A 27333-nucleotide genomic window follows, 5' to 3' on the forward strand; every position below is an offset into this window, starting at 1 on the left:
GTAGCCATTGGGGAAAAATGTATTTGGTTTTTAGCATTTAATGTTACATTTAATAAAATATAGCCTTTTATTAAAGTTAAATCAATAATATAAAATAAAATAAAATAAAATTCCCCAACTATTGGCACCCCTCCAGTTAATACTCCCTTTGCAAACACTGAAAAGTACTAAAAAACTAAACTAAAACTAAAAGTGAAACTACCATGTCATTTATTTAAAGTGCATTCTTATATTGTCTTAAACTTGTTTTGTTTACTTTGTCTAAAAGCAAATGACACTTGCTGGGCTGCAGAAATGATTTTAGTACATAACAGAAAATCTTTATTCATGTTTTACATAATTTACCTGAAGTTAAGAATCTGCATATTGCAAAATAAATAAAGTATACTCTGTATGGCATATGGATATCCTCCTTTTAATCCATGTGTTTTGTCCGTATCAACTGATAATTACAATCAGGTGCATAAAATCAAGCATTCAGTCACACAATAGCTGAATTTGTAGTAACATTCTAAGCATACACTACTATTTCAGCCCAATATGAATAGTGGCTGCTTAGGTGTTAGTCTGCATTTGCCATAATATTGATTTTCTGACCTGAGTATCCAAGATCATTATTCAACCAGCTACTGTTTATTGAAGATTAATCAGTGTGACAGTCTTTGAACTAGAAGCCTGGGTCCACAAAGGGTGCCAAAAGAACATACTTTTTGTTTCTTCTTCTTGTAGTTTTAATCTCTTCTTTGTCATGTATTTCTGCTGGAACATCAGAAGGCAGCGGAGTCCAGTCCAGAGTCGTCACATGTCCTTCCAGAAGCTCCTTCGTCGAAATCGCCGGCTGTGCCGTTCTCAAGACCACCCGCCTCTGCTCACTCTAGCCCTCCGGCCGTTCCTCACTCTAGGCTGGAACATCAGAAGGCTATCTGTCTGTCTGCTTTAAATGACATTTTGTTGTTATGTTCCTTTATTTAAAGGGGTCATATGATGCGATTTCAATTTTTCCTTTCGATGCCGGTTGTTCTGACTCATGGACTGTAAGTACGTTTTTTTATATTTAAAGAGTTCGTATATTTTTTATATTTAAAGCAAGTTTTTTGGGCAGTGTAGAGTAGGGCTTGTTGTTTGTCATTTCTCCGATCACAAATGCAGACATGGTTTTATGTTTACGCGGCGCGATGCAACGCAACGCGTAAAAAGACAGTATAAGTCATTATAATCCATAATTATGTCCCCACTGGATGCAACGAATGCCTCGTTTATAATGGGTTTTCATGTTTTTGAATCATCGCTCCGGCCGGAAAGGGCAGCACAATATGGTAAGGGGCATAACATTTCCGTCACACGCTTGAGGTATTCGGCCAATCATAACGCACTGGATAGCTGGCCAATCACAGCACACCTCGCTTTTCAGACGGATGAGCTTTGTAAAAATCGACGCGTTTCAGAAAGGCGGGGCATAGAGGAGAGACAATAATGTACAGTATGTGGAAAATAATGTGTTTTTTTAACCTTAAACCGCATAAACACATTTCATTACACCAAATACACAAAATAATGTTCTTTTTAGCAACATCATATGACCCCTTTAAAATGTTTCCATTCAAACGTTTTCATTACCAAATGTTTGCAGTTCCTGCCTGTGAAGCACATTATTTCTTTGCACTTTTAAAAGTATGGAACAAAGTGTAATAGGCAAAAAAAAAACAAAAAAAAAACATCTTACCATTGTTCTCTGCATACATCCTGACCACAGGCATCATCTCGAACAGTACTTTGGGTTTTGAATCAATGAGCTTGCAGTTCCTGTGGTCCCAGCCGGCCCCTTCCAGGTAGAGGCCATAAACATATACCCCCTCTTCAGGAGGCTGCTTGATGTCATCCTTCATCCATTTTGTAACTTCATTACACAGAACCATACGGTCCAACGCCCACCCCTTGTTAGCACGAGTGATCTCCTGTCAAGTTAAATTATTAACATGTAGTGCTTGTAACTTCTTATTAAATCACTCAAAATAAATAAAAAAACTCATGTAAATCTACAGAAATATAATATAGTATAATAGATATTTAAAACTGAATAACATAAAATGAATATTAAAATATATAATCAGTAATTCAATATATTTCGCACAAAACTTCTCATTGTTTTAATGCTCAAACCAAATTAAATGTGCCTTCTTGCCCCTCAATTAAAAGAATAAACCGATCTGTGTTGGAAAAAAAAAACAAGCATTTTTAGCTGAGACTGATATGAAGCATCTGGGTTCTTTCCTTAAGTTTATTCTCAAAGCTGCAGGTGTTGGCACAGAAACACAGCTGAGAACAGAAAACAGGACAGGTGCCCAATATTAATTAAAAGAATCCTGTTTTGCGCAAGCTGTTTACCCCCAAGGCATTAGCTAGAACGTGTCCCACTGAGCAGATCCCTCACAGCCCAAAAGACCTCTAAACTCACTATTACTGATCCATTTAGGGATATCATGCATATAGAGACTAATCTGCCACTCAAAACGTATATTTAGGAAAGATTTATCCCAGATGTTTGGCATAATATATCATATTTGGTGTAAAACATTAAAAAAACAGGATGCATCAATATCCATTTTAACCCTGGAAAGCCTGACATATGAAATAACAGTTTTTATTCAGAGGCTCAAATTGAGCATAAATATGCACCAAATTTGGTGCAGTTGCTGTAATTTATATAACCAGAAAGTAAAATGAAATTATAATAACTTGTAAATCAATCATTTTTTTTATAACAGTATAACAGACTACTTTAATTAAATGCATATTAAAATCATCTGTCTTTCTATCTCCAAATAACATGTCTTAAGATGACATTTGAATGCTGAGTTTTATGACCAAAGCTCTGTAGTTTTTATTGTGGGGGCAAAACATATAATGTAATGCAATGCAATGTTGAGAGAATGATTGAGAGACAAATAAATCTTCCACAAAAGCCTGATGTTATCATACAGCATTTGATACGTACATTTTAACATGATTTTCTAAAAAAATAAACTATGGATATTTAAGTAAACCTAAGCTGCTTCAGACTGGTAAGTGTTTATCTTGAAATTCAAAAATATAAAAGTTATTCTTATATTTTCTTTATAAAAGTCATAAAAGATTTCACAGCAAAAACACAAATGTCCCATTTTGTAACGTTTATAAAATTATTCTAAAAAGTCTTTTACTTGGAAAAAAAAAAAAAAACGATACAGCAAGCTTCACAGGGTTAAAAACTACCTCACAAAGGACAAAATTCAAATGTCTTTTGTGGTAAGGGAAACATATCTGATCAGCTCAAGACATCAGGAGGGGAACAAGTACAAGCGTAAGTTTAGCAGAAGTGTTTGTGTGATAGTTATCCACCTGTCTCATAGCTGTCAGGAACCCCTGTGGGTTGAAGAAGCCTGTCATCCAAAAGCAGTTGGGTCGTCCCTCAAAAATCCAAGAGTGGAACTGCCGGTTCCGCTCCAGTAACTCTGTGAACCAAAACCCCAACATGGTGGAAGCCCAGGAGGCCTGCATACAGACACATGCACACACACACAGAAAGTCACCTAAGCGGAACCCCAGTTAACACATACAAAGATAAGATGTAAGAAGTAATACACACAAGACAGGGTTTTCAATCTGCTTTGGGCTATCAAGAATAAAAACTAGAAAAACCACCATAAAAATGATATCAAACAGCTCATTGTGTGAGAAACAGGTAAACAAATAAGTCTCCAATCGCATTTGCACTTATTCCATAAATTAGCATGTTACATTCGTTGATAAGATATACAAAAACCAATTGGTTGGTTATAAGGGTGACATTTAGGAGATTTACTAACAGCCAGCGCAAACCCTCTTTTGGCGTAAAAAAAAAAAACTACTGTCGGGATTTACTAAAGACACACAGTGAAAAATCAGTGATGAAAATTACTTCATTACATATGCATTTGTAAGAGGTTTCCCTTTCAGACACAAAATTCATGGGAGAAAAGTATTTAAATTAACCATGTAAGGTGATTTACTACGTTTGTGGTAGTCAGTTTACTAGTATTTTCACCATTATTTAACGCCACAAAGAAGCATGTCTAAACCAATTTTGCACCTGTGTTATTAGCAGATTTCCTGCACCTGATTATCTTTGGCCCCACACTAATTTGTGCTGCTCTTGGTAGATTGTAATGGTTATTATGGAAATGAGCTGGCGCATCTGTGTTCTTTAATTTGCACATTGCCAGCAGATCCCCCACAGAACTTTCTACTCCCATCGACACTTCGACACTACTGTTTTATTTCCTATTTGGATTTATGTATATGCTTTATTTTTTTAAGATTAACTGTTAGATGCCAGTGTTTCCTGTCATAACTATATAAATATTTGATTTCAAAAACAGTATCATAGCTACTAAACTATTTATTGTTATCATTTAAAATCTGTATTTAACCTCAGAATCATCTCAAAGTAAGAAGAGGTGCTGGCGGCTGTGCATTAAATTATATTATTATAATCTTAATTCAAGTGATGAAGGATTTTGAAAGTCTGACAGTAATCAGTGTTGAGTACTACTGTAAGTTTAACCCTGCCTGATTTAAATGTTTCAAAATGATTAACGGTTGAAAACATTTGTTATAAATTTAGAAAAGAAATCAAAAGGTAATCAAATGTAATCAGTTGCATTACTTTAATAAAGTAATTGAAATAGTTACACTGCTTATTACATTTTAAATAGGGTAACTTGTAATCTGTAACCTATTACATTTCCAAAGTAATCTTCCCAACACTGTGTATATATATATATATATATATACACACACACATGTGGCATGCAAATATGTTTTTACAGACGTCCCCGTCAGAAACCATTATTATCCAAATAGGGCTAAAGAGACCAAAGATACCTTTTGGATAGGCCTACACTAAGTGAAAGTACAAAACAGTCTAATAAGGTATTTACTGTATGCACAAACAAATGCAACAGACACTTAAAATTCACACGTCAACACACGTGCACATGCAGGGTAAGTTACAGCCTGATTGTTATTCAGAAGGCAGTATTTTCAATTAGCTTATGATTAGCTCAGCTTGAGTAGTATATGAAAAGCAGAGTTAAATGAAGCTGTTGTGCTGCTTGGCTGTAGTTCATGTGAGGAGTTATATAAACCCGTTTGGTAAGCTTGAGCCCAGAACCTCAGGGTTTGATAAACAGATATAATTTATAAAACATATATAAATGGCTCCAAAATGTTAAGTTCAAAGCTAAATAGTTCAAACGGTATACTGTATATGCACACATGACTGCACATAAAATATGCCAATACATTTTTTTTAAAATGTGTATTATTATGGGCAAGTCATTATATTGAACTTCCTCACATTTTATGGGCCTTATGAAATCCATTTTATTTTTTCAAAATTCTGTTTTCTGTGTTTTTTTTCTGGATTCTATTTTTAATGCTTTAATTACATTTTAGTAATGAAAACAGATGTCTAATCAACTGACTTTTTATAAAACTTGTTTATAAAACAATGTAAAGGCTCAAAAATATAATAAAATGTAATTACATTAATCCCTCTAATCCCCCATTTAATCCACTGTCTAATGTCTGCTGCAGCAACTTCCCGCATTCATGCATCTTTTGTCATGAATCTGCAAACCCTTCACACATTTTGAATGAGCATTCTTTAATAGTACCAATAAAGCAAATGTGCTAAATACACAATAACCAGGATTTGAATTTATCATCAGTAAATCCAATTTATTTCAATCACATACATTAACTAACTGAATCTTTCTTGTTCCAAAGCTAGCCATATTTAAACAATGTAAAAACATTTAAATAATATAGAATAAAATAGATGCAAATAATTAATAAACTATGCTTGCATGATTCATTTTTTTGAGTGCATAAAGGTCTATAATTGGATTCTAAATTTAAATATTCTTGCAATCTTGCAATCAATTTTCACATGATATCAACAACCATTATAAGAGCTTACTCTCATTAGCTACAAAAGCTAAAGCATCTTGCATGATTTTGATAAATGGATGCATGTTCTCCCACATCTCTCTTCCTTTTTGAAGAGCAATCCTGATTAAAGTTGTTTATTAGTTGATTAATTAATGCATTCAGCATTGTGTACCAGCTATACAAGTCGTTTCGCATTATACATTCATTCATCATAATTTCCATTCAACACAAAGCTTCCAGTAGACAACATGTGCTTAGAGAGATGCATAGCTGAATGAAAGCTAGCGTAACATGTCCCCCCCCTTTTTTTCTTCTTTTTTTAAGCAAAATGTCTTGCATGTTTCTCAAGGAGCTTTGGTATGTGGTTTCATTCACTAATGGTGATAACAGCATTGTGTGTTACACACTGAACAATGCTTTGGCGTGTATGCTGTGACTGCACGGACTGGCTCCTGCCATGTTTGTCATTGAGTCTGAGAGAATCATCTTGATGTGAGTTGGGGCTAAAATCATCCATCACAATCAGCTCAGACAGAATAAAGATCAGCCGTACTCTGCCGGCAGCTGTGCTATTTCTCTCACGAGGACACCACTGCTTTACATGACTCACTGCTTTTAATGAACAACTGGAATAAGGCCAGTGGGCTGACTGGGCTGAGGCTGGTTATGTTCCTCTTGGCACCTGAATAACTATTATGAGGTAGTGTTTATTCACACATATACAAACATACTGATTACATTACAGTTGACAAAAGATGGGCCTTTTTTATACTGGAAGTAAAGACACATATTTTTTGTCAGACTTCTCTTTTGGTCTTCACTTTCTGTTAGCATATACAAACTGTGCCAGATGCGACTTGGGTCATGAATATGAATTACTTTATGTTTGCCCCAACTCATTTACTAAAAGAGGGCTGTTGGTAGACCTGTACAGTAGTATTACAATTTACTGTCTGCTCTTGTTAAACCCATTGCTAACATGATTGTCAGAGACTTCTGAGTGAGAAAAAAATAAGAACTTGCACTGAAGTTGAAACGAACACTTGATTTAGATTTAGATGTAGATGAAGACACTTAAATTTACAGTTTATGATTGCAAATGTAAATACAATACAGCTTATACACTTCTATGGCAAGGTACTTTGCATTATGCAAAGCGGTTGCCTAATTTATGTCTAGAAGATGTACAGGGAATTTGTTTCTACTTGGAGCAGTTTATTTATTTATTTTTAAGTACTGGTACTCAGTATTGGCTGATTTTATTGCAAATGTTTACTGGTGCCAATCTGTTGTGAATCTGACTAGCCAGCAGCCCACAGTGTTGTAATACACCACCACTGTCTATCTGCCAACACACTGTCTCACCTCAATCTCTCACCTCTTTCTAGTGACAAAATCTGTATAACAAATAGTACTGACTCCAAAGGGACAAAATGAGCAGTTTCATTGGAACCTTGTATCTCACCTGCACATATCGGAGGTACTGGTCCACGCTATTGCATCTGGGAATACTGTAGCCTTTGTAGAAGTTGAAATCAGGGCTGAACATGTTCTCATTGAACCACACCTTTGCAAAGGTGTTCAAGAGGCGCTTGTCATAGTCATCAGTCACCCTACCACCATACTGGATCTCGCTGATCATGTATCGTACGGTGTTCCAGGACACACCCTGTAAAAAAACTCATTCAAATTAAAATGCCAGGTGCTAAGTCTATTTGGAAACTTTTTGCATAGACCCTTGACAAAGTTGACAGATTAAATCATATACTTTTGTTTCATACAATTTATGTAATAGAATTTGCCTACAGAGGTGGAAAAAGCTGATATGTCCATGTCATACTTCAATACTAAAGCAAAAGAAGGACATTTGACTAGAATCCACATAATTCATAATGAACTCCAAGTTCCCTTTCAGTCGGTCACTCTCGACGTCATGTCGGTAATGACCGACGAATTGGGATCTCGCTTAGAGAGACCAATCAACTTCGAGTGTAAACTAAACAAGCCAATGCACATTGGCATGCGATGATTGCATCCAGCTGCCGCTGATCGCAGCGCGACTATAACTAGGCAGCAGGTGCAATGCATACTCAGTTTTTCGCTTGGAGCCGAGCGGTCATATCGTTCTGCTCCTGACTTTTTCTGCTTGAGGAAGACTGAATGAGTTCAGCGTGCTCTTTGAAGAGCTCTGGTGTTGGCGGTACGGCACTTCAGTGGTGGTGGTTTCCTGTGTCAAGTGGATTGCACACATCAGGCTGCACTCCCCCCTGTTTGTGTTGCAAGCGACAATCTCCCCTGTGCGCTTCAGCACATTAAAAGAGCAACTTCTAAAAGAGCATTCACAGGTGGACGTCTTTTTAAAGACGACGTTGCATCTGTACCACTCGAAGCTGCGACTTTGTAAAGACAATGTTGGGTCTGGGTATAGATGCCGTTCCACCTGTGCGTTTCTGGATGTGGTCATTACCTGGCGCCGGGTGATGTAACGATCGCTGCCTCACATGTCTGGGTGTTAAGCACGCTGAGGCAGCATTTGTGGATGAGTCATGCTCTCATTGCGGGAGGATGACCGTCGCAGATTTGCGGACCAGGCTCTGTTTCCTGCAAAGGGGTGGAGTACCCGTGTCTCTGCCTAGATCTAGTGTTCCCCCTGGCATAAGCCGGGGGGGGGGGGGTTACTTCTGGCAGTTGTCGGACTGGTCTTACGGTGATGGTGAGGAATTACCCTCCGAGGAACCAACCTCCGAGGGCTTCTCCTTCCACCGGTACTTCGCAGCCAGTGGAGCTGCCCAAGCAACGGGCTGGACCCTCCCATGGGGTACCACTTGTATCCTTCGGCGCTCCCCCCGACGATCGGATGATGATCGCTGCATCGGAGGGTGAGTCAGACTCTGCTGTAGATGATGATCCGGCAGTGCTGCCGCCTTCTGGGCGGTCAGCGATGCCGGATTCTGATCCGGAGATGATGGCTATGCTTGCCCGGGCTGCCGAGAGGGTTGGGCTCGAATTGAAGCCTCCACCACGTCCCGAACCCTCGAGGCTGGACGATTGGTTTCTCGGGGGGTGGCACACGCTGGTTCTCAGGGCCCCACCCCGGTGCCTTTCTTTCCGGAGGTGCATGATGAGCTCACTGGATCATGGATGGCACCTTTCACTGCCAGAAACCGTTCCAGTGACGCCCCTCTGTCCCAGACCGGCCTTTTCGGCGACTCGGTGGAGAATTTCACCCAGTAGTTCTCCGCTGCACAGAAGCAGATCGAGGCCATCAAGCACATCCTGCAGCTGCTACCTCCACCCGGCCGTCCCATCTTCCGCACAGCAAACGCAGCAGCCTCCAGCAAAGCAGCACCATGGAGCCGGTCACAGGGCAGTCACCCCGCCCGTCAATGCCCCCGCCAAACCCGGCGGCAAGTGGAGGAGCAAGAAGCCCTGAGATGGTCGACACAGAGATGAAGAAGTCTGCTCTTCGGGAGATGGTGAATGCACCACTCCCTCCCCTGGAGGAGGGCCGGATGGAGAATCTTTTGTTTAATTTTTTCCCACCACTGACTTCACGGTCAGTGGTACCCAAAACCTTGACAAAAGAGCAGTTTTCTCTATCTCTAGGTCCCCAGATCGGATGGGGAGTTGTGGCAATCCCGGATCACACTCGCCAGTGAGCAGCAGTGGGTGCTTCGAGAGTGTGACTCACGCACCCTCTGCCCGAATGCAGGTAGGTGTTGCACACACTCAGACCCTGCTTCGGACCTGCTACGAGACCCCCGGGCTGGGTCCCTGCTTTCCTCTTCGCTGGCCTACTGCGGGTATGTCAGTGGTTCCGTTGGTGCCACTGTGCGGTATCTGGGGGCCTGGCTAGATCCTGCAGACCATCAGACTCAGCTATGCGATTCAGTTTGTCCGGCATCCCCCCAAGTTCAGGGGCATCCACTTCACTTCCGTGAGGGTTGCAGATGCCCGTCTTGCGTGCAGAAATCGCAGTCCTACTGGTGAAGGAAGCGATAGAGCCGGTCCCTCCAGCCGATATGAAGACGGGGTTATACAGCCCTTACTTCATTGTACCCAACTATGGAGTTGGATTCGGTCGAACAGACAGCACGCCTCATGCAGGAACGTGCTCAGTAGGTGTTGAACTGCCTGAATATGTTCAAGAGCAGGACGGCGGTCCCACTGAAACAGTTTCAGAGGCTCCTGGGTCATATGGCAGCTGCAGTGGCAGTCAAGCCGCTGTGGCTGCTTCATATGAGATCGCTTCAACACTGGCTCCATGGCCGATTCCCGAGGTGGGCGTGGCAACGCGGCATTCAAAGGCCTGAATGCCTTGATTCAAGTCACACCGGCTTGCCACCAAATCTTCACCCCAAATCTTCAGAACTTGCGTTTCTCCAGGCAGGAGTGCCCCTAGAGCAGGTCTCCAGGCATGCTGTGGTTCACACGGATGCCTCTGCTACCGGCTGGGGGGCCACGTACGACAGGCTTGCAGTGTTGGGGCCTGCGCAAGTATGTGTTTCCCCCAGTGAGCCTTCTCACACAGACACTAAAACCCAGCCCTAGCTTTGCGTTGTCTCGTCCGAGCCTTGAGATGGTACGTAGACCGGACACAAAGCTTTAGGACCTCAGATCAGCTCTTTGTCTGATATAGTGTTGGCTTGCTAAAACTGCTCCAGAGTGTCCGTGCTGTAGACCCTGTCGAGCTCCTCCATCCCCTCGGCAGCCAGACATGCTTGGTAGTCAGGTTCCTTAGGGGGGCGAGAAGGTTAAATCCTCCCCGACCACCTTCTATACCCTCTTGGGACATGACCTGAGGACCCGGCCCGGCTACGTGCCCAAAGTTCCTACTACCCCCTTCAGGGATCAGGTAGTGAACCTGCAAGCACTGCCCCTGGAGGAGGAAACCCTGTCGAGCTCCTCCATCCCCTCGGCAGCCAGACATGGCAGAACATCCGGTGCCAGGCCCTCACTCGATGAATCCATGAGAACCGGTAGAGGGCTGGGTTCCATATGTAGAGACCTAAGTGGATCCCATATGTGTAAATTCCACCGCATATCCTCAGAGCCCATGTTTCCCCGGCAGACTTTCTGCCATTTTCTAAGAGAGTTACAATCACCTCTAATCTTCCATATGCACCTAAACAGTTGTTCATATGTGTAAGTGCTTCCGAAACCTCCTTCGGAAAGGATGGGGCTTCCACAACGTTCCTGTTCCAAGTGGTACGGGTATGTTTTCCCAGTGTTATCCAATCTCGCTGAGTGGGTAGTGCTACGACAACAGTGACTAGCCTTCTTGCTGCGAGCCCCGACCTACGCCGAAAAAGGGGCACAGGAGGCTCGCACAGGACACTGGAAGGGGCAGCATCCATGGCATTTTGGTAGGGATTCCAATTCATCGGTCATTACCGACGTGATGTCGAGAGTGACCGACTGAAAGGGAACATCTCAGTTGCGTATGTAACCCTCGTTCACTGAAGGCTGTACCACCGCTGAGCGGCTGGGTCAACGGCTTGGCTCCTCAGTGAAAACCTGAGTATGCGTTGCACCTGCTGCTTAGATATACTCGCACTGCGATCAGCGGCAGCTGGATGCAATCATCATCGCATGCCAATGTGCATTGGCTCGTTTAGATTACACTGAAAGTGGATTGGTCTCTCTAAGCGAGATCCCAATTCGTCGGTCATTAACGATGTGATGTCTCTGTTCCCTCCTTCAGGGAACGAGGGTTACATACCTAACCGAGACGGGGTTTTTTTTAGTTCATGTGACAAGATTAAAGGTGTATAATTATAGAAATTATCTTTAAATCTCAGCACCGATTAAACCAAAAACTTTTTTGGAATGTGTTTATGACTTATTTGGTTGATTTCATTTTTATTTAATAATTGTGATGCCAGTAACACAGCTGCTCCATAATGCAACTCTCACCTTCTTGGTGTCTATATCATCCAGGTGATTCTGGACAAACTGTATCGTTGCATTGAAGTCAGCCTGGTTGAACTCATATGGAATGTTCCAACCTAAAGGTCCAAATTTTCGCCTCTCTTGGACAGTGGAATGGAGGAATGTCACACCGTACAACATGGGCCTCCACTGGACCATGTTACTCACATCAAGAAAATCCTGACTGATACCTGGAAGACATTATTAGGCAACACCAATTTCAAGACTTTTATAATTATTAACACAACCCACACATACCTTTTTATTCATGAAACTGACATATCATTAACTTGATTAACTTTGAATAATGAGGCTCTTCTATAAACAATCATCCAGCCCAGATTTCTATAGCTCCATTAATGTTTCTAATCCATCAGTAGCCTCAAGTGATGGTTGAATCTTTCATCTCAAACAGGCAGAGTAAAAAAAGCTTCTAAGATAGCCTGAGCTTGACATAGAGTCATGGAAAACTGACAGCTGAAGAAAGACAAAATATCCAGAGATGCCAGGCTCACCTCCATAAGTCCTCTTAAGTCCAGCTTTCAGTCCCTGAGGAGGCTCGTTGGTAAATTTGATTGACATTTGCAGGAGAGTGATAGGAAAGTGTCTGTGGACCTCAGTGGTCATCCACAGTCTGAAGGTGTCATGAACGCTGTCCGTCTCTGTGATTGTATCCATGAGTTCATCCATAAAATGCAGACCCAAATGACAGTTTTGAAGTAAAGCCCAGCCTCCCTAATAGAAAAAAAATCAACACTTTTGGGGGGAATCAGCCTAGGAATGGCTTATTGTTGTTTCTGAATATATTAAGCTGGCACAGGAGCAAGTTTTAACATCAAAAATGGTTGAGTATGTACATACATTAGCCATGGAGTGCTGCAGAAGTTTGCGTGCATGAACTTCCTGCCCTTGTCCCATTGAGACGTAACGAGTTTCAATTCTCTGTCGTTTACCCAGGGCTATGATTGGGTCTGTTGGGTCTGAACCCATGGACAGGAAGCAGATGAGAGGAGTGCGAGGGTCCGACTCCTCCCAGGTCTTCTCCAGGTCCAGAATCACTCCCTCAGCGTATCTCTCCCCCATTGAGTGCATTATGTACTTTCGTGCCTTTCAATTACACAATAAAAAACAAGTAATTAGCCTGATGCAATTAAAGGTGGTCACATTTATTTATATAGTGCTTTATATAATACAGATTTGTTCAAAGCAGTTTTACAGATATAAACAGAAAAACAGTGTTGCAAAATTCAACTGTTACAAAGTAACTTCAATTTTAGCTGTAAAGCAGCTCTACAAAATATTACTCAGCTTAATTTAGTACAATGTTGATTCAGTTAGTTCAATAACAGAGTCAATATTACAAAGTATCACTCAATTTAGTTCAAATTTGATCCGGTTCAATTCAGTACCAGTGCTATTGTTGTTCATCAATTGTGAAACTAGTTCAAAGACAGCTCTACTGAAGACAATATTATCCAGCTCAATTCAGTTAAAGTTTTGCTGTCATCCGATAGTGCAGTCACATCGATAGTGATAATTGTCTTTTAAGCCCTAAATGAGCTGAAACTCCATTAGGTGATAGCAGAGGTGAAAAGGGAAAAACCACCATTGACTGTCATAAAAAAATATTGTCACACTGACTTCATTATGATTACATTCATACCTGAGCAATGGTTCTATCTGGACACCAGGATCGAATAAGAAGCAGTCGTCTGAAACAGTCCAAAGCCTGGTCATATGCATTTGGGATTGGTTCTTCTCCTGGTGCTTCTCGATCAAACCAGCTCTTCCACTGTTTCTCATGACGCGCAATCTGTTAATGCACATACACACATGTACACAAAAGTAAACGATTCTGATAATTATTTGGACAGCTGACATGAAATTGTTTTGAGACGTTGTCATGTTCTGTTATACAACTTTAAAACCTAATAATCACAATTTAAACAGCATTTTTGTTTATTTTATAGTTTTACACTTTTAGGTTTTTTAAAAAGAGTCAAAATATATGACCTCATATTATTTACTGAACCATAAAGGGATAGTTGAACCGAAAATGCAAATTCTGCTATCTTTAACATCTGCATGACTTTATTCTGCAGATATTTTGAAGATGTTGGTAACCACTCAGCTTTGGTTACCATTGACTTTCGCTTTTTGGACAAAAAGCACTTATTTCTTATGAGTCATGTCTCAAAATATATTATTTTATGGCCTATAGAAATGTTTGGTACAACATGAGGGAGAGTAAATTATGACAGAATTTTATAATGTATTTTTTATATTTATTTTTATATTTAAAATGTTTATTTTATATTTATTTATACTTTAATATATTATATAGCATCAACAATGAAATGGTTTGGACTTTCAACAGTTCAATAAACTATACATAAAATAAAAATATTCTGAATGTTTTGTCTGATCAAAAATCATTCAAAGGCAAAGACTGAACATAATGAGACTTGGATAGCTTGGATTTCTGGTATGTCATGACATATATTGTATAATGCATTCTTGTGTGTGGATTAACAGTTTTCCTGTAGTTGCAGTGCTCCAGAAATGGTTAATTAAACAAAAGGCTTTTAATCTGATTTCTTTCAGCCACAAGTAATTGATTTAGAGTTTGCCAAAGTGAGCTCATTTCACACTGCATTGAGCATGAAGTTCCCTTGGGCAGTCATGGCCTGCCAATCAGCCGTCAGTGTGAGTGGCTGTGAATGTATTTGTGCCTCTGTGTGTGTGTGTACAAGATGAACATTGACATGTTTACTGCAAAGCGGGAGCAGTGAGATAGATTTAATCAGGAAAGGGAGCTCAAAGTGACAGATACTCTCTCTGTGTGTGTGTGTGTGTGTGTGTGTGTGTGTGTGTGTGTGTGTCTTCCATGTGCTGATGTGTCTGATCCTTTAAGAAACCATGTGTGTATAAGTGTGACCACACACCTGATCTAGAATGTGAGAGAACTGCCACAGCTTGCTCAGCTCCACCAGGTTAAGCCATGTTATGTCCAGGATCCACTTTGCAGCTTTGGGTGGACAGGCCTTCAGGTCCAACGAAGCACCTCCTGGACGACATAAAAAAAAACAGATCACATGTAGTGCTTCCTGCCTTGTTCTTATTATGATGTTTTATTTATTTATTTGCCTGTTTGTTTGTTTATTGAAGCTATTATTGCATGTTGTTGACTATGTTCAGAATGGAATACCAGCTGACTTAATATACTATATTCTTTTTTTTAAGTATTACGTGAAACAGTAAGGTTGTATAGATTAATATGAACTAACAATAAGCAATGCTTATTAAGCCATTATTATTTATTAAAGTTATATTCTTATTAGCTCCATTTGTAAGAATTAACAACTTAGAAATTCATTAAGGGAATGAAATTCCTATCAAATAATATTCTAACAATAATTATAATTTGATTCACAGGTTATTAAATGTTAAATCATAAAAAAAATGTGTATATATATGTTTATTTTTTTATTTTTTTACCGGTTTGAATTTAAATGAGTTAGAGTTTGGGGTATCAGATAGACAGATGTTAAAACAAAAACTGTTATAACCATTCCCAGTCTCCCACAAATCGTCTGTGGAATTTATATTCCTGTATTCACATCTTGTCTATTGTTGTTTGTTGTTATACTTGTTATTTATTGAGTTTTTGGGTTTAGTCTTGCCTTGTTTTGAGTATAGTTAACTGAAATATTGACTTCTTCCTATTTTTGAATTAATAACATACCTATTTTCTTACAATTATCTTGCCTAAACAAAGAAGTTCTTCTCTGTTCTTGGAACACTAAATTGCAATGGTACATACGTAGGGACCTCTTATTGCAAATACAATATCTCGTTATGATTGCAAGAAAAGCTCACGTCTTATTGAAACCGAATGAGACAAACAGTGCAGCAAAGAGGGGGAAAGTGGCTCTCACAAGAGTGCATTAAAGAGCAGAATGGTATTAACTGGCTTGACGTGCACTGTTAGCACAGGGAATCAAATTGACCTTCTAGGTAATGGGCCACTTCTCTGACCACAAGACTACCTGGTCTCTCAGTGATTAGCTAAATTTCGGATCTGATGCTTTTATGAAGCAAAACCACATGAACCAGCATGATAATCACATAGTAGTTCATCAATCTGCAGACTCGCCAAGGACTCCTTTTGAACAACATGTACAGATCGCAAATTGCAAAGAGCCAATAAATATGATTTTGGAAAGCATGTTACCCAGAAAAAAAGGTATTCACAAAAGCTTCTAATGGCAAATCCACAGTCGGCTCTCTCCTCATTCTCGTTATTGTGCTTTTGGTTTGAAATCTCAATGTACCCAAGACCATGTTTTTTAATATATCATTTAGAAATTACAGTCTCTTGTCAATGTCTGTATGTATGAATTTGTTCTTGATTCTGGGCCCAATACAAGTTAAACTATATCGGCAGCATCTGTGGCATGCTATCGATTACCGCAGAATTACTTCTACTAGTCATTCCACAGCAAAAGCAGTTTGTTAAAGAATTTATATAGACATATTCTGTACAAAAATGTGCTATGTGATCAAGATTTCTAAATAGTCTTGGAGTGATGGAAATACGATATTAAGATAATTCATTTCTGGTCTATGCAAACACTGCAGACAGGCATGTCTATATCCATATATATTATTCTTTCATGTATCACATGAATGTTGCTATGTTTGCCAGGTTTACATGATCACAACAGGAGCTAAAATTATATCACATTAATAGCTCTAGAAGCCTAGCCTGAAGTGTTCCTGCTGCTCAGCTCTGCCTGTACCTGCGGCTCCAACAGACTGCCTTAACACCTCTCTCTGTACCCCATTAATAATGGATTTATATATCCATTAGTATAATATTTAAACTGTGTCTGAACTTATGTATTTGAGATGTACTGTAAAATTCAGCAGCAAGTCACAAAGACTTGTTCATAACTGTTGACCAAGAATATTGGTAGACCGATTACTCTCTTACTGAAGATCCTAGAAAACAGAGAAACTGAAGAAGAAGGAGAAAGATTTTGACCAGGCCAGAGAAACAGAGGGGAAAAAAAGAGTGAGAGAGACTCGTGGGAGCCGGGAAGCTTTCTGACCTTTAATGAGGGTCAGAAACTCCTCGTGTTTGACCCTGTTGCTTTGCATGTCGATCTTGAGAGTGAGCAGCAGGGTGAACAGGAATTTGTGTTCTTCGTACAAACCCCGAGCTGCGTAAGGTCATGTACTCGATGATGTTGGTGATCCGCTTACTTGTAATTGGACTCTTTGAGGACCTACTCCCCAAGAAAAAGACACAAGGTTACAAAAGATTTACTGATAACAAACTCATGTAGAAGCTTACTCACTGCACTTTCACATCTCACATGGACAGTATGACCAACAAGCACTATGCTATGACATCAGTATCATGTGAATGTACATTTTATTATCGCCCCAACATTTCATGGTGGGGTCAATGTAAGCACAATATGGGCTTGAGGTATAGGCCTCAAATGGGTTTGTTCACCATGTTGGCCTTATTTTAACTTGTCCCAGTCTAAATTAGCTCATATATCTCATACAGAACCTGTCTGGGACTAGTTCAGAGTAAAAAAAAAAACATCTGGGGCCCATACCTCAAGTCTACATTTCACATGATGACATGATAACTGGGTGATAAAGACAAGAAAACAGTTTAGTCACATGCCATTTTGAGAAACTAATTTAAATGGGGTATGAAATGACAAATGAGTTTTACTTGGCCAAGGACAAGTCGAACAAGCCCAGGAACTGGCGTAGAGAGGTCTGATACATCACGTTCACCATGCTCATCTCCGTGATCAGAAAGTATAAAATGCTTCCTCTTGTAGCAACTACACACAGAAAAAGAAGGTGTCAACAAAGGCCTTGTTTACATCTGGTATTAACATCCATCTGAGATACAACTAGACATGGCCCCTTTGTCAGTGAACCTTGAAAGAAGGGTCTTATTTTGTGACTTATTGCATCTGGATCTGACTGCATGATTAAAACCAGGGTTTCTCAAGCAATTTTGAGTCTCTTCAGTGATTTCTTACTGCTCAGCTCTGAAATACTTGATTCTGATTGGTCATTCATGATAGGCCCGTGTCTTGAGGTACTACGTGGAAGTGCTGCAATGCATGCAAGCCCCTCGTTTGCTATTCAAATCTATGAATCAACCAACATTTTGGTTGTGATAACAGATGAGTGTTTCCACTGCCTGGATCACTATTTCACACAGAATGGCCTTGATTGGAAAAATTGCGTAGGACTTTAAACAAATGGTGTGGTCTCAATGACTGATAAGCATGATGGGGTTGGTATGAAAAGTTTGGAAAAGCATCTGAGGTGGAATTGTTCCACTGTTTTTACACAGCATTTAGCAAATGCAATGTCAGTGATAGACATTACTGACAAAACTATTAACCTTGGGAAGAACAATTCATTTTTAGGTTAGTTTGGTTTCAGTCTTGTGTGACCAATTAAAATCAGACAATTGTAAAGTGGCTGTCACAATGAAAAGTTTCAAGAAGTTTTAAGTTGTCTTTTCAAATTTACCAGCAGGTGCACACATATCTGAAGGATACATTTCACTGCATCTGGATACCATATCAGACTGACAGTCTCAAGTGTGACATTAAATCTTCAATAAAAGTTTGTTTATCACAGTCTGCTTAATGATTTAAAATGTTTGTGCAATAATTCAATTAATTAGGATATAATAAGCAAATGGATCTAAAATTAAGCCTAGACAGTACAGTACAATTTACTTCTTTAATTGTTGCTCGCAAAAAAAAAAAAAGGGCGAGGAGGGGGGGTTGTGTAAAGAATTTCAGTCAGCAGCAATGGTTGATTAAAAGATCAGTAGGCATTTGTTACATTAAGTTTTACAGCTTGTGGTTATTCTGATAATTGTCACATTGTAAGACTAACAAACTAGAAAGGATGCAACTGCTCCATGTATCACTAAAGGAAAAATGCTCCGTGCTCCATGTATCACTAAAAAAATCACTAAAGGAAAGACAAGCTCTAAGCCCCCACCGGGTCTATATTCCTCACGGGCCGCATTGATCTGGATCTCAGTCTCAGCAGCGATCTGGAGTTTCTGTGTGACCAGCACTGTGATGAGGCTCTCGTCATCCACCAGGGAGCCCTGCGTGCTAGTCAGCCTAAAAAGTAAATTATCCTCCAGTTCCTTCATTTTACGTTTATTGGCCATCACATCCTCCAGCAGGTCAATCCGCTCCTTCTCCAGTTCCTGACAAATCCAGAAACATCACACAGTCATTTCTCACCACACAAACATCTTTATAATTTGGCTATTAATTGGCATATACATTTTTGTGATTATCGATTTAATTGCCTGTTTTGTTTATGTTGTTTAATCCTGCTGCACAGGGACAGAATGACATGAACAAAATGTAATAAAAAAATATTAACATGTCTAAAATGTTCTTTTGGGGCTATACAGCCCTGATCTACTTTTCATTCATACTTATATTTTTGGAGCCCAACCCAAAAATCACATTGTAGTAGTATACTGTAATGTCAATTATGATTATCTTTATTCTAAAATATTAAAATCTGATTATTCAGTAGTAATACATTTCAATCCTACATTAGTCTTTTCTGCATATTTTAAGGTGGCCTGATTAATGAGGCTTTATTTATAAATCAGTGTTTAAATTTTTTTTTTCATGATGATAAAACATTCACATGATTAAGATGTATTATCTTTTTTTTCAGACAGCACAAGTTTATTAACACTTTAAATACATTATTTGTCATAGAATGTTTAAATTATTTTGTTTAAAACAATATTTTACAATAATGTAACTGAAATGACTTTGAACATTCAGGGTTTTACAAAAGGTCAAACATTGAAAAATTTTGAATTTTAAAAGAACCCAGCAACATACAAAGGTATGTCAACAGCCATTTCCTGTTTCTACTCCACACACACACACACACACACACACACACACACACACAAAAGTCCTCTGTCAAAGGTACTTGAGCGGAAATGTTATCTGGTAAATACACAGTACATGTCAATGACTTACACTACATATTTTAATGCAGTTTAGTAAACCTTTGACATAAAAATGTTAAAAACAGATAACAGATCAGTGTCAAGGTGCTGAGCCATGAGACCTGAGTCAAATACCTAAATTTCCATCTTCAGAATAGTATGATAGTATAGTGTGCAGTCAATTTTGCTCGGTTAGCTTTCACAATCCTAGCATTACCAGTCAAATGCTTTTTTGCTTGCTGTCCAATTGTACCTTTTCAGTTCCCCATCAGGCAGAGATGACTAACTAGCCTCAGGAGAGGTCATGAAGCTATTATACAGTAATTCAGATTGGTGCTGGGTGGCATGTGGATCTGTACTCTTATTAGGCTGAGTGTAAAGAGGTGATATGGGTTTCAGGCCCTTATTCCTGATTGACAAATCAATGTCCAGCAGTGAATATGTTCTGAATGCCACTTTAATTTCTTCACCTGGGAATCTGCAGGCGCTATCAAAGCCCATCTGACTGTGCTAGGCTGAAATGAGCTGAGATGACAGCGATTCTCCATAACAATGTGCAGTACTGCAAGATACCTGTAGCTTTGATTTAGTTCCTTCTTAAGCTTGACATAGCTGTGGGTTCCAATTTGAGGTGCTATGCACATACTGTATATTCTATGTCAAGCACCATAAAACTTACAACACCAGCGATATTTTTGATGGCAAGATTTCTTTTGAATTATGTTTATCTTTCTTTTCATTTTAAGAATAAACTTCACTAAAATGTGTTCAGCCTTAATGAATAAAAACAAACAATACTATGCCAAATTTATTTGTATAGTGCTTTTTACAATACACTGTTTCAAAGCAGCTTTACAGAAAATCATGTTGTTATTATATCAGTAACATTTTACAACAACGTCTAACATTAGTCAATGCATTAGTTAACATGAACTAACTATGAGCAACATATTTTTACAAGATTAATAATAATAGCTTATAACCTAACCCTAATGTTTTATTTGGCAGATTAGAGTTGGGCAATGCATACATACTTTTTGCGACAATCTACCAGTATATATTATATATATCGTCCTAAGCAAGTATACCGTATGACTATCATAGCCAAGATTTGTTATAGTATATATTGCTTTACTTGAGTATAATGTATGTATGCAAGTATTATATCCAGTATAGTACTATATCCAGTAATATATCCAGTTATTGATATATCAATGGGCAATAATAGAGTTTACATTTGATGATACATTTGTTGATTTGTCAATATAACAATCAAACAGTTGATTTTTGCTATATAGTATGTCTCGAGTACTGTTTGTCAGTGGGTATGGTTGGATATACTTGTAGTAGAAACTACATTTTCAAAAATTAAATGCATTACTTCTTCAATCAATATTTTAAATGGAATCATTTTTAGCAGTGCTGATGATGAAACAACAGAGATTTGTTAGATAAAACACTTCTCTATGACTATGTTGAATTTTAGTAGTCTTTCAGTGTACAAAGATTTGAAATTCACGCTCTTTGTCCAGTGACCCTAAAAATTGACCGAAGCACTCTCTCTCTCTGGCTTGCTGTGCCATAGAAACATGTCTCTGAGATTTTCTCTTTTTCTCATGTAGGACCATAGGGACCTTTATGAGGAACACCAGAGTATAAGTGAAAAAAGCATATCTTTGAATGTACCACCAAAAGGTTTAAATAGCCTTTTCTAAAGCATGGCTTTACACAACTTCACATTGCATGTCAAGCATTATCTGAAATTACAGTACAATTAACCTAAGTGACTTACAAATGTGAAAAAGAAAAACAGTCTATTTATGTAAAAAAAAAAAAAAAAACCCACTGGTCATTTCGGCAGTAGACTGAATGATGCTCAAGCGGTGAGTGGTAATCTACTTTGGCTAGTAGTGGCCAATTACCTGCCTTTCAGCAAGGACTAATGGTTGAATGTTACATCACCTAATTGCTATTCATAAGCCAAGCTATAAAAGTTTAAAATAGCCCCCCAACACACATTTCAGATCATTATTATACCAATTTTTTAACACACAAGTTCACTTTCAAAGGGCCCATACCTGTTTCTCAGTGAGAATAACTCTTCCCAGTAGCTGATCTTCCAGGCCCCTCATAGTAACGGTGAAGTCGATAATGGATGTCCGTGCGCTGATCTCAGGAGTGTATGCTGGGTTGGACAGCTTGGTGGTCACATAGAGACGGAAACCCTTCATTACATCCACTTCTTTATCACCTACTTTCACCTGATGACAATAATGATTCAGAGATTTAAAACTCAGAGTGAAGAGCTGCTCTGACATCAACATGAAAACATAAAGTATTTGAAGAGTAAAGACACACTAGAGGATGACTAGAGTTCACACTAGAGTTCCATATCTCAAGATGCTTCTTAACCCTAGAAGACCCAAATATAGAAAAAAAACTGTGAAAAAATTATTTCACCTTTTAAATGTTGTTGTAGGAGGCCTCTAATACAGAAATTTATGTTTTTACATTTTTTACATTTTAATCCGCTTTTAGTGAAATAATATCACAACGTTGGGCTCTTTGGGTAGCAGAATGTCAGTGATTTTACTCAGTCTGAACAAATGTAAAAAAAAAAAAAAACATCTAAAGGTTAATTTGCTGGGTGAAATGCTTCTGTAACCCCATTACAATAGTCTATATATGTATACACACTAATGATCACACACAATAATGATAAAAAGTCATATTTTTATGAAGAAAAAAATTTATTATAAAAAATGTTCTGATTATATTTACAAAACCTGATGAACTGAATGAAAGCTTTAAAATATTCTTCATGACTTGACTTTAAAACGTTCTTCTCTTGTATCGCAGTCCATCTCAAAGTCACCATTCTCATTTTGGACAGCATCAGTGATATATCATACACATATGATGAGATGGTGTTTCTTGGCTGGTGGCATTCTGAAATGGAGAAAAACAATGATTATTTTCCAGGCTAAATATATAAGTGGAAATTGATCCACATACACATTTGAAAGAATTCACCCATTCACAGAATTCACACAATACTGTCTGATAGCTTATTGTGCCCTTTACTTATCATGCTAATAGCACTTATACCCCCCACTTTTCAGAATATTATCACCTGTCCCTCATGCAGCAAGCAGATAATTGGGCAAACAAGCAAAGGACCACTCAAGTACATTTTATAAATTATAAGATACAGATAGTTTAAAATATTGCTACACAAATACTTTCAAATTATTGAAGAAATCTTGATTGAATCTCAAAATGGTAACAAAAATACATTTAAAACTTGTGAATGATCAAAAACAGTATGTTTCTATTAGAACTTTCCTTTCACATGGAACAGAGGAGAAATACAATTCATCCATGTAATGGATCCAAGGTGCACAGGCAAATTTTGCTACCCCTTTAATCCAACGTTGCAAAATTACAACACTGACATAACAAGCTCAAAATCTAAAATGATCAATGCATTCAACAATACCTTAATATCTACATGATCTACACATATTAATAATCACAGAAAAAATATTTTAGGCATTTTACTTACTTGAATGTAGATTTATCCAGTCCAGTAATACAAGATGATGTGCTTCAAGGGAAGTTCGCAGGTTGTGTGAGTTTATGGCCAGGTAAATAGGCCTATTTTTAAAATCTATAGCATCCAATAGCATTGCAGGGCTGAAGAATAGGACCCATTAGTTGTGTAAATGTGGTCTTAGAGAGAAAAAAAAAAACATGAGCAGCTTTATTTTAGTCAAGCTAAACCCGATGTTGTAATCAGAATCAGAAGAGCTTTATTATCAAGTATGTTTACACACACAAGCGATTTGACTTGACGACAGGAGCTTCCAGTGCAGAAGAAAGTGCAGACATACATAGGAATAACCCAGTAGGGATGGAATATAACACTAATATAAGAAAAAAAAAAACAGAATTAAATAATGTACTATATACAGAATAGAAGTATAGGAAAAAACTGTTCTTGTGCCTAGCTGTTCTGGTGGTCAGTGCTCTAAAGAGTCGATGTGAGTGTCACACTTCATGTCCTGAAATATGGTGGTGCCCAGCAATCTGAATGATTCTACTGCAGTCACAGTACTGTTAATGACGGTGAGTGGGGGGAGTGCTGGGGGGTTTCTCCCGAAGTCCATGATCACCTTCACCATTTTGAGCGTGTTGAGCTCCAGGTTGTTGTGACTGCACCAAACAGCCAGCTCTTTAAGTCAAGTCAAGTCACCTTTATTTATATAGCGCTTTTAACAATACAGAGTCAGTGGATCACCAGCTTCCTGACAGACAGGCAGCACCTGCACCATCACCATCAGCACCGGAGCTCCTCAGGGCTACGTTCTCTCCCCACTGCTATTCTCCCTCTACCTCCCGTCAGTAGGCAGACTCGTCTCCGTCCTTGATGAGGGCAATAACTGTAGTGTTGTCCGCAAACTTCAGGTGCTTGACAGAGGGGTCCTTTGAAGTGCAGTCATTCGTGTACAGGGAGAAGAGCAGTGGGGAGCGAACACAACCCTGAGGGGCGCCAGTGCTGATGGTGATAGGTCTGGATGTGAGTTTGCCCAGCCTCACTAGCTGCTGCCTGTCTGTCAGCCACAGGACCTGAAGTGGGACTTTTTCACATTGAAAAAGGCTCAGCAGAGGTTGTACTTCCTTCGTCAACTGAAAAAGTTCAACCTGCCACAGGCACATATGACACAGTTTTACTCAGCTGTTATTGAATCAGTTCTGTGCACTTCTATAACTGTCTGGTTTGGGTCAGCCAGCAAATCAGATATAAGGAAACTGCAATGGACTGTTTGGATAGCTGAAATGATAATTGACGTGCTCCTGCCCAACCTTCAGGACTTGTATAACTCCAGAGTGAAGAAACAGGCAGGTAACATCATAACAGACCCCTCTCACCCCGGACACAACCTGTTAGCACTCCTGCCTGTGATGTCCTTCAGGTAGACCAGGACCAGTCGCTCACCAGTCGCCTGCAGGGGGGGTAGGTGAATGTGTGAAGTTCAGATCAGAGCGGATGGAGGGTTGTAGACTGGCCTTTTCAAATCGACAGTAAAACACATTCAGATCATCAGCCAGTTGTTGATTCTCCACAGACTGTGGGGGTGGTGTCTTGTACAAGGTGATGTTCTTGAGACCACTCCATACTGATGCCGGATCGTTGGCTGAAGTAGTAGTTCAGAGTAGTTTTTTTAGCCACTTCTGATCTCCTTTGTTAGTCTGTTCCTGGCCTGGTTATACAATATTTTTATCAAGATCGGTGGCAGCAGCTTCAAAAACACACCAATCAGTGAGGTCGAAACAGGCTTGTAAATACCGCTCTGCTTCATTAGTCCATCTTTTAACAGTCCTTAAAACAGGTTTAGCTGATTTCAGTTTCTGCCTGATGGTCGGTATAAGATGAACCAAACAGTGATCAGAGAGCCCCAAAACTGCTCGTGGGACAGAGTGATATGCATCCTTTATTGTGGTGTAACAGGGATCCAGTATATTACTGTCTCTGGTGGGACATGTAATATGCTGCTTGTATTTTGGCAGTTCATGGGAGAGATTTGATTTGTTAAAATCGCCAAGAATGATTCAAATAGAGTCTGGGTGCCTTTGCTCCATTTCAGTTATTTGTTCGGCCAGCTGTTGCATCGCGGCGCTCACGCACTCGTCCGGAGGAACGTACACATTCACGAGAATGAAAGCGGAAAACCCCCGCGACGCGTAGAAAGGTTTACAGTTTATGAAGAGTGCCTCTAAGTAAGGACAGCATACCTTTTTCTGCGTTGTTACATCTGAACACCAACTTTCGTTGATGTAGAAACACAATCCACCACCTACTGTTTTTGTTTGTTTGTCCTGTCTTAAGCAACGTTTTTCCGATCAGCTTCACTAAAAAATGAACTCTTGGACATAAGGACGGAGTTTCACGAGCGCGCCGGCACACTTTCCTCACTTGCTCGTGAAACTCCGTCAGCGCAGTTTTAGCCTTTTTATTTGCCGCGGGAGTTTTCCTCGTTTATTCTGGTGAGTGCGTACATTCCTCCTGACGCGAGTGTGAGCGTGACGCTAGAACTGTTGGCCGATAAAATTACACACACAGAGCAGTGTTATTCGGGATCTTTCGTTATCATTCTCTGAGATTTTAATAAAGCTAATCTCACCCGTGAACTGCCTAAATATAGACAGCACATTACGTGCCCCACCAGAGACAGCAATATACTGGACCACTGCTACACTGTTTTAAAGGATGCATTCCACTCTGTCCCCCGAGCAGCGCTGGGACTCTGATCACTGTTTGGTTCATCTTCTATCAGCCTACATGCCGAAACTCAAATCTGCTAAGCCTGTAGTAAAAACTGTAAAGACATGGACTGTTGAAGCAGAGCAGGATTTACAGGCCTGCTTCGAACTTACTGATTGGAGTGTTTTTGAGGCTGCAGCTACTGATCTGGATGAGCTTACTGCCGTCTACTGACCCTCGCTTGTTTACTGGACTGCTCCTGTTTTGTCTTCTATATACCTGTTTGCCATTGCCTGACCCTCGCCTGTTTTGACCACGCCCTTAATAAAGCTTGCAAATGGATCCGTATGTCTCACGTCTTGTTTGCCCCGTAACAGTTTGCACTTCTCCCCTCAGGCAGACGCTACAGATCTCTGTGCACATTATTGCCTCTCTCTCAAGTACTATGTAAATACATATGCATATTTTTTTATACAGCTGTATATATAGAGTAAATAAAGCACAGATCTGTACATAAATCTTCTGTTCCAGATTCATGCACATTATTATTTATTGTTAAGTATTATTTAAATGTTTCTGTTCTCATGTCAGATATGTATGTATATATGTATGCATGTATGTACCAAGAGCTTCTTAAAAACCACAACAAATTCCATTTGGCGAATAAAGCTGATTCTGATTCTGATTCTGATAAGAATAACAAAAAAAAAGTTAAGTATTATTTAAATGTTTCTGTTCTCATGTCAGATATGTATGTATTTTTGTTTGCGCACACTTGGCGAATAAAGCTGATTCTGATTCTCTCGTTTTCCCCGTTAACTCCGCGATGTGATCCGCTCTGAACAGCTGGTAGACCGGCAGATGAAACACGTTATCCGGAATGGCTTTACTCAGCCAGGTTTCATTGAAGCACAGTGCAGCAGAGTTTGAAAAGCCCTTGTTGGTGCGGGTGAGGAGAAGAAGTTCATCCGTTTTGTTTGGAAGGGAACGGACATTCGCGAGATGAATGCTTGGGAGAGCAGGTCGAAAGCCGCGTGCGCGGAGCTTAACCAGGGTGCCGGCGCATTTCCCTCTTCTGCGTCTGTACGCGCGTTTGAACAACACAGCTGTACCT

General features: G+C 39.6%; 1 protein-coding gene across 1 annotated transcript in view; it reads right to left on the minus strand.

Moving 5' to 3' along the window:
* The window catches only part of LOC107684226 (dynein heavy chain 5, axonemal-like), a 112086-nt gene that overhangs the window by 468 nt on the left and 84285 nt on the right, over positions 1 to 27333 (minus strand). The window contains 13 exon segments of the mRNA XM_016480440.1: positions 1724 to 1955; positions 3379 to 3531; positions 7439 to 7642; positions 11890 to 12095; positions 12420 to 12639; positions 12766 to 13011; positions 13568 to 13717; positions 14850 to 14971; positions 17019 to 17137; positions 17139 to 17195; positions 17660 to 17774; positions 18964 to 19180; positions 22033 to 22215. Of these exon segments, the coding sequence (XP_016335926.1) occupies positions 1724 to 1955; positions 3379 to 3531; positions 7439 to 7642; positions 11890 to 12095; positions 12420 to 12639; positions 12766 to 13011; positions 13568 to 13717; positions 14850 to 14971; positions 17019 to 17137; positions 17139 to 17195; positions 17660 to 17774; positions 18964 to 19180; positions 22033 to 22215 (2224 nt within the window).

This window comes from Sinocyclocheilus anshuiensis, unplaced genomic scaffold, assembly GCF_001515605.1.
Source record: "Sinocyclocheilus anshuiensis isolate Anshui unplaced genomic scaffold, SAMN03320099.WGS_v1.1 scaffold113, whole genome shotgun sequence".
Lineage (NCBI taxonomy): Eukaryota > Metazoa > Chordata > Actinopteri > Cypriniformes > Cyprinidae > Sinocyclocheilus > Sinocyclocheilus anshuiensis.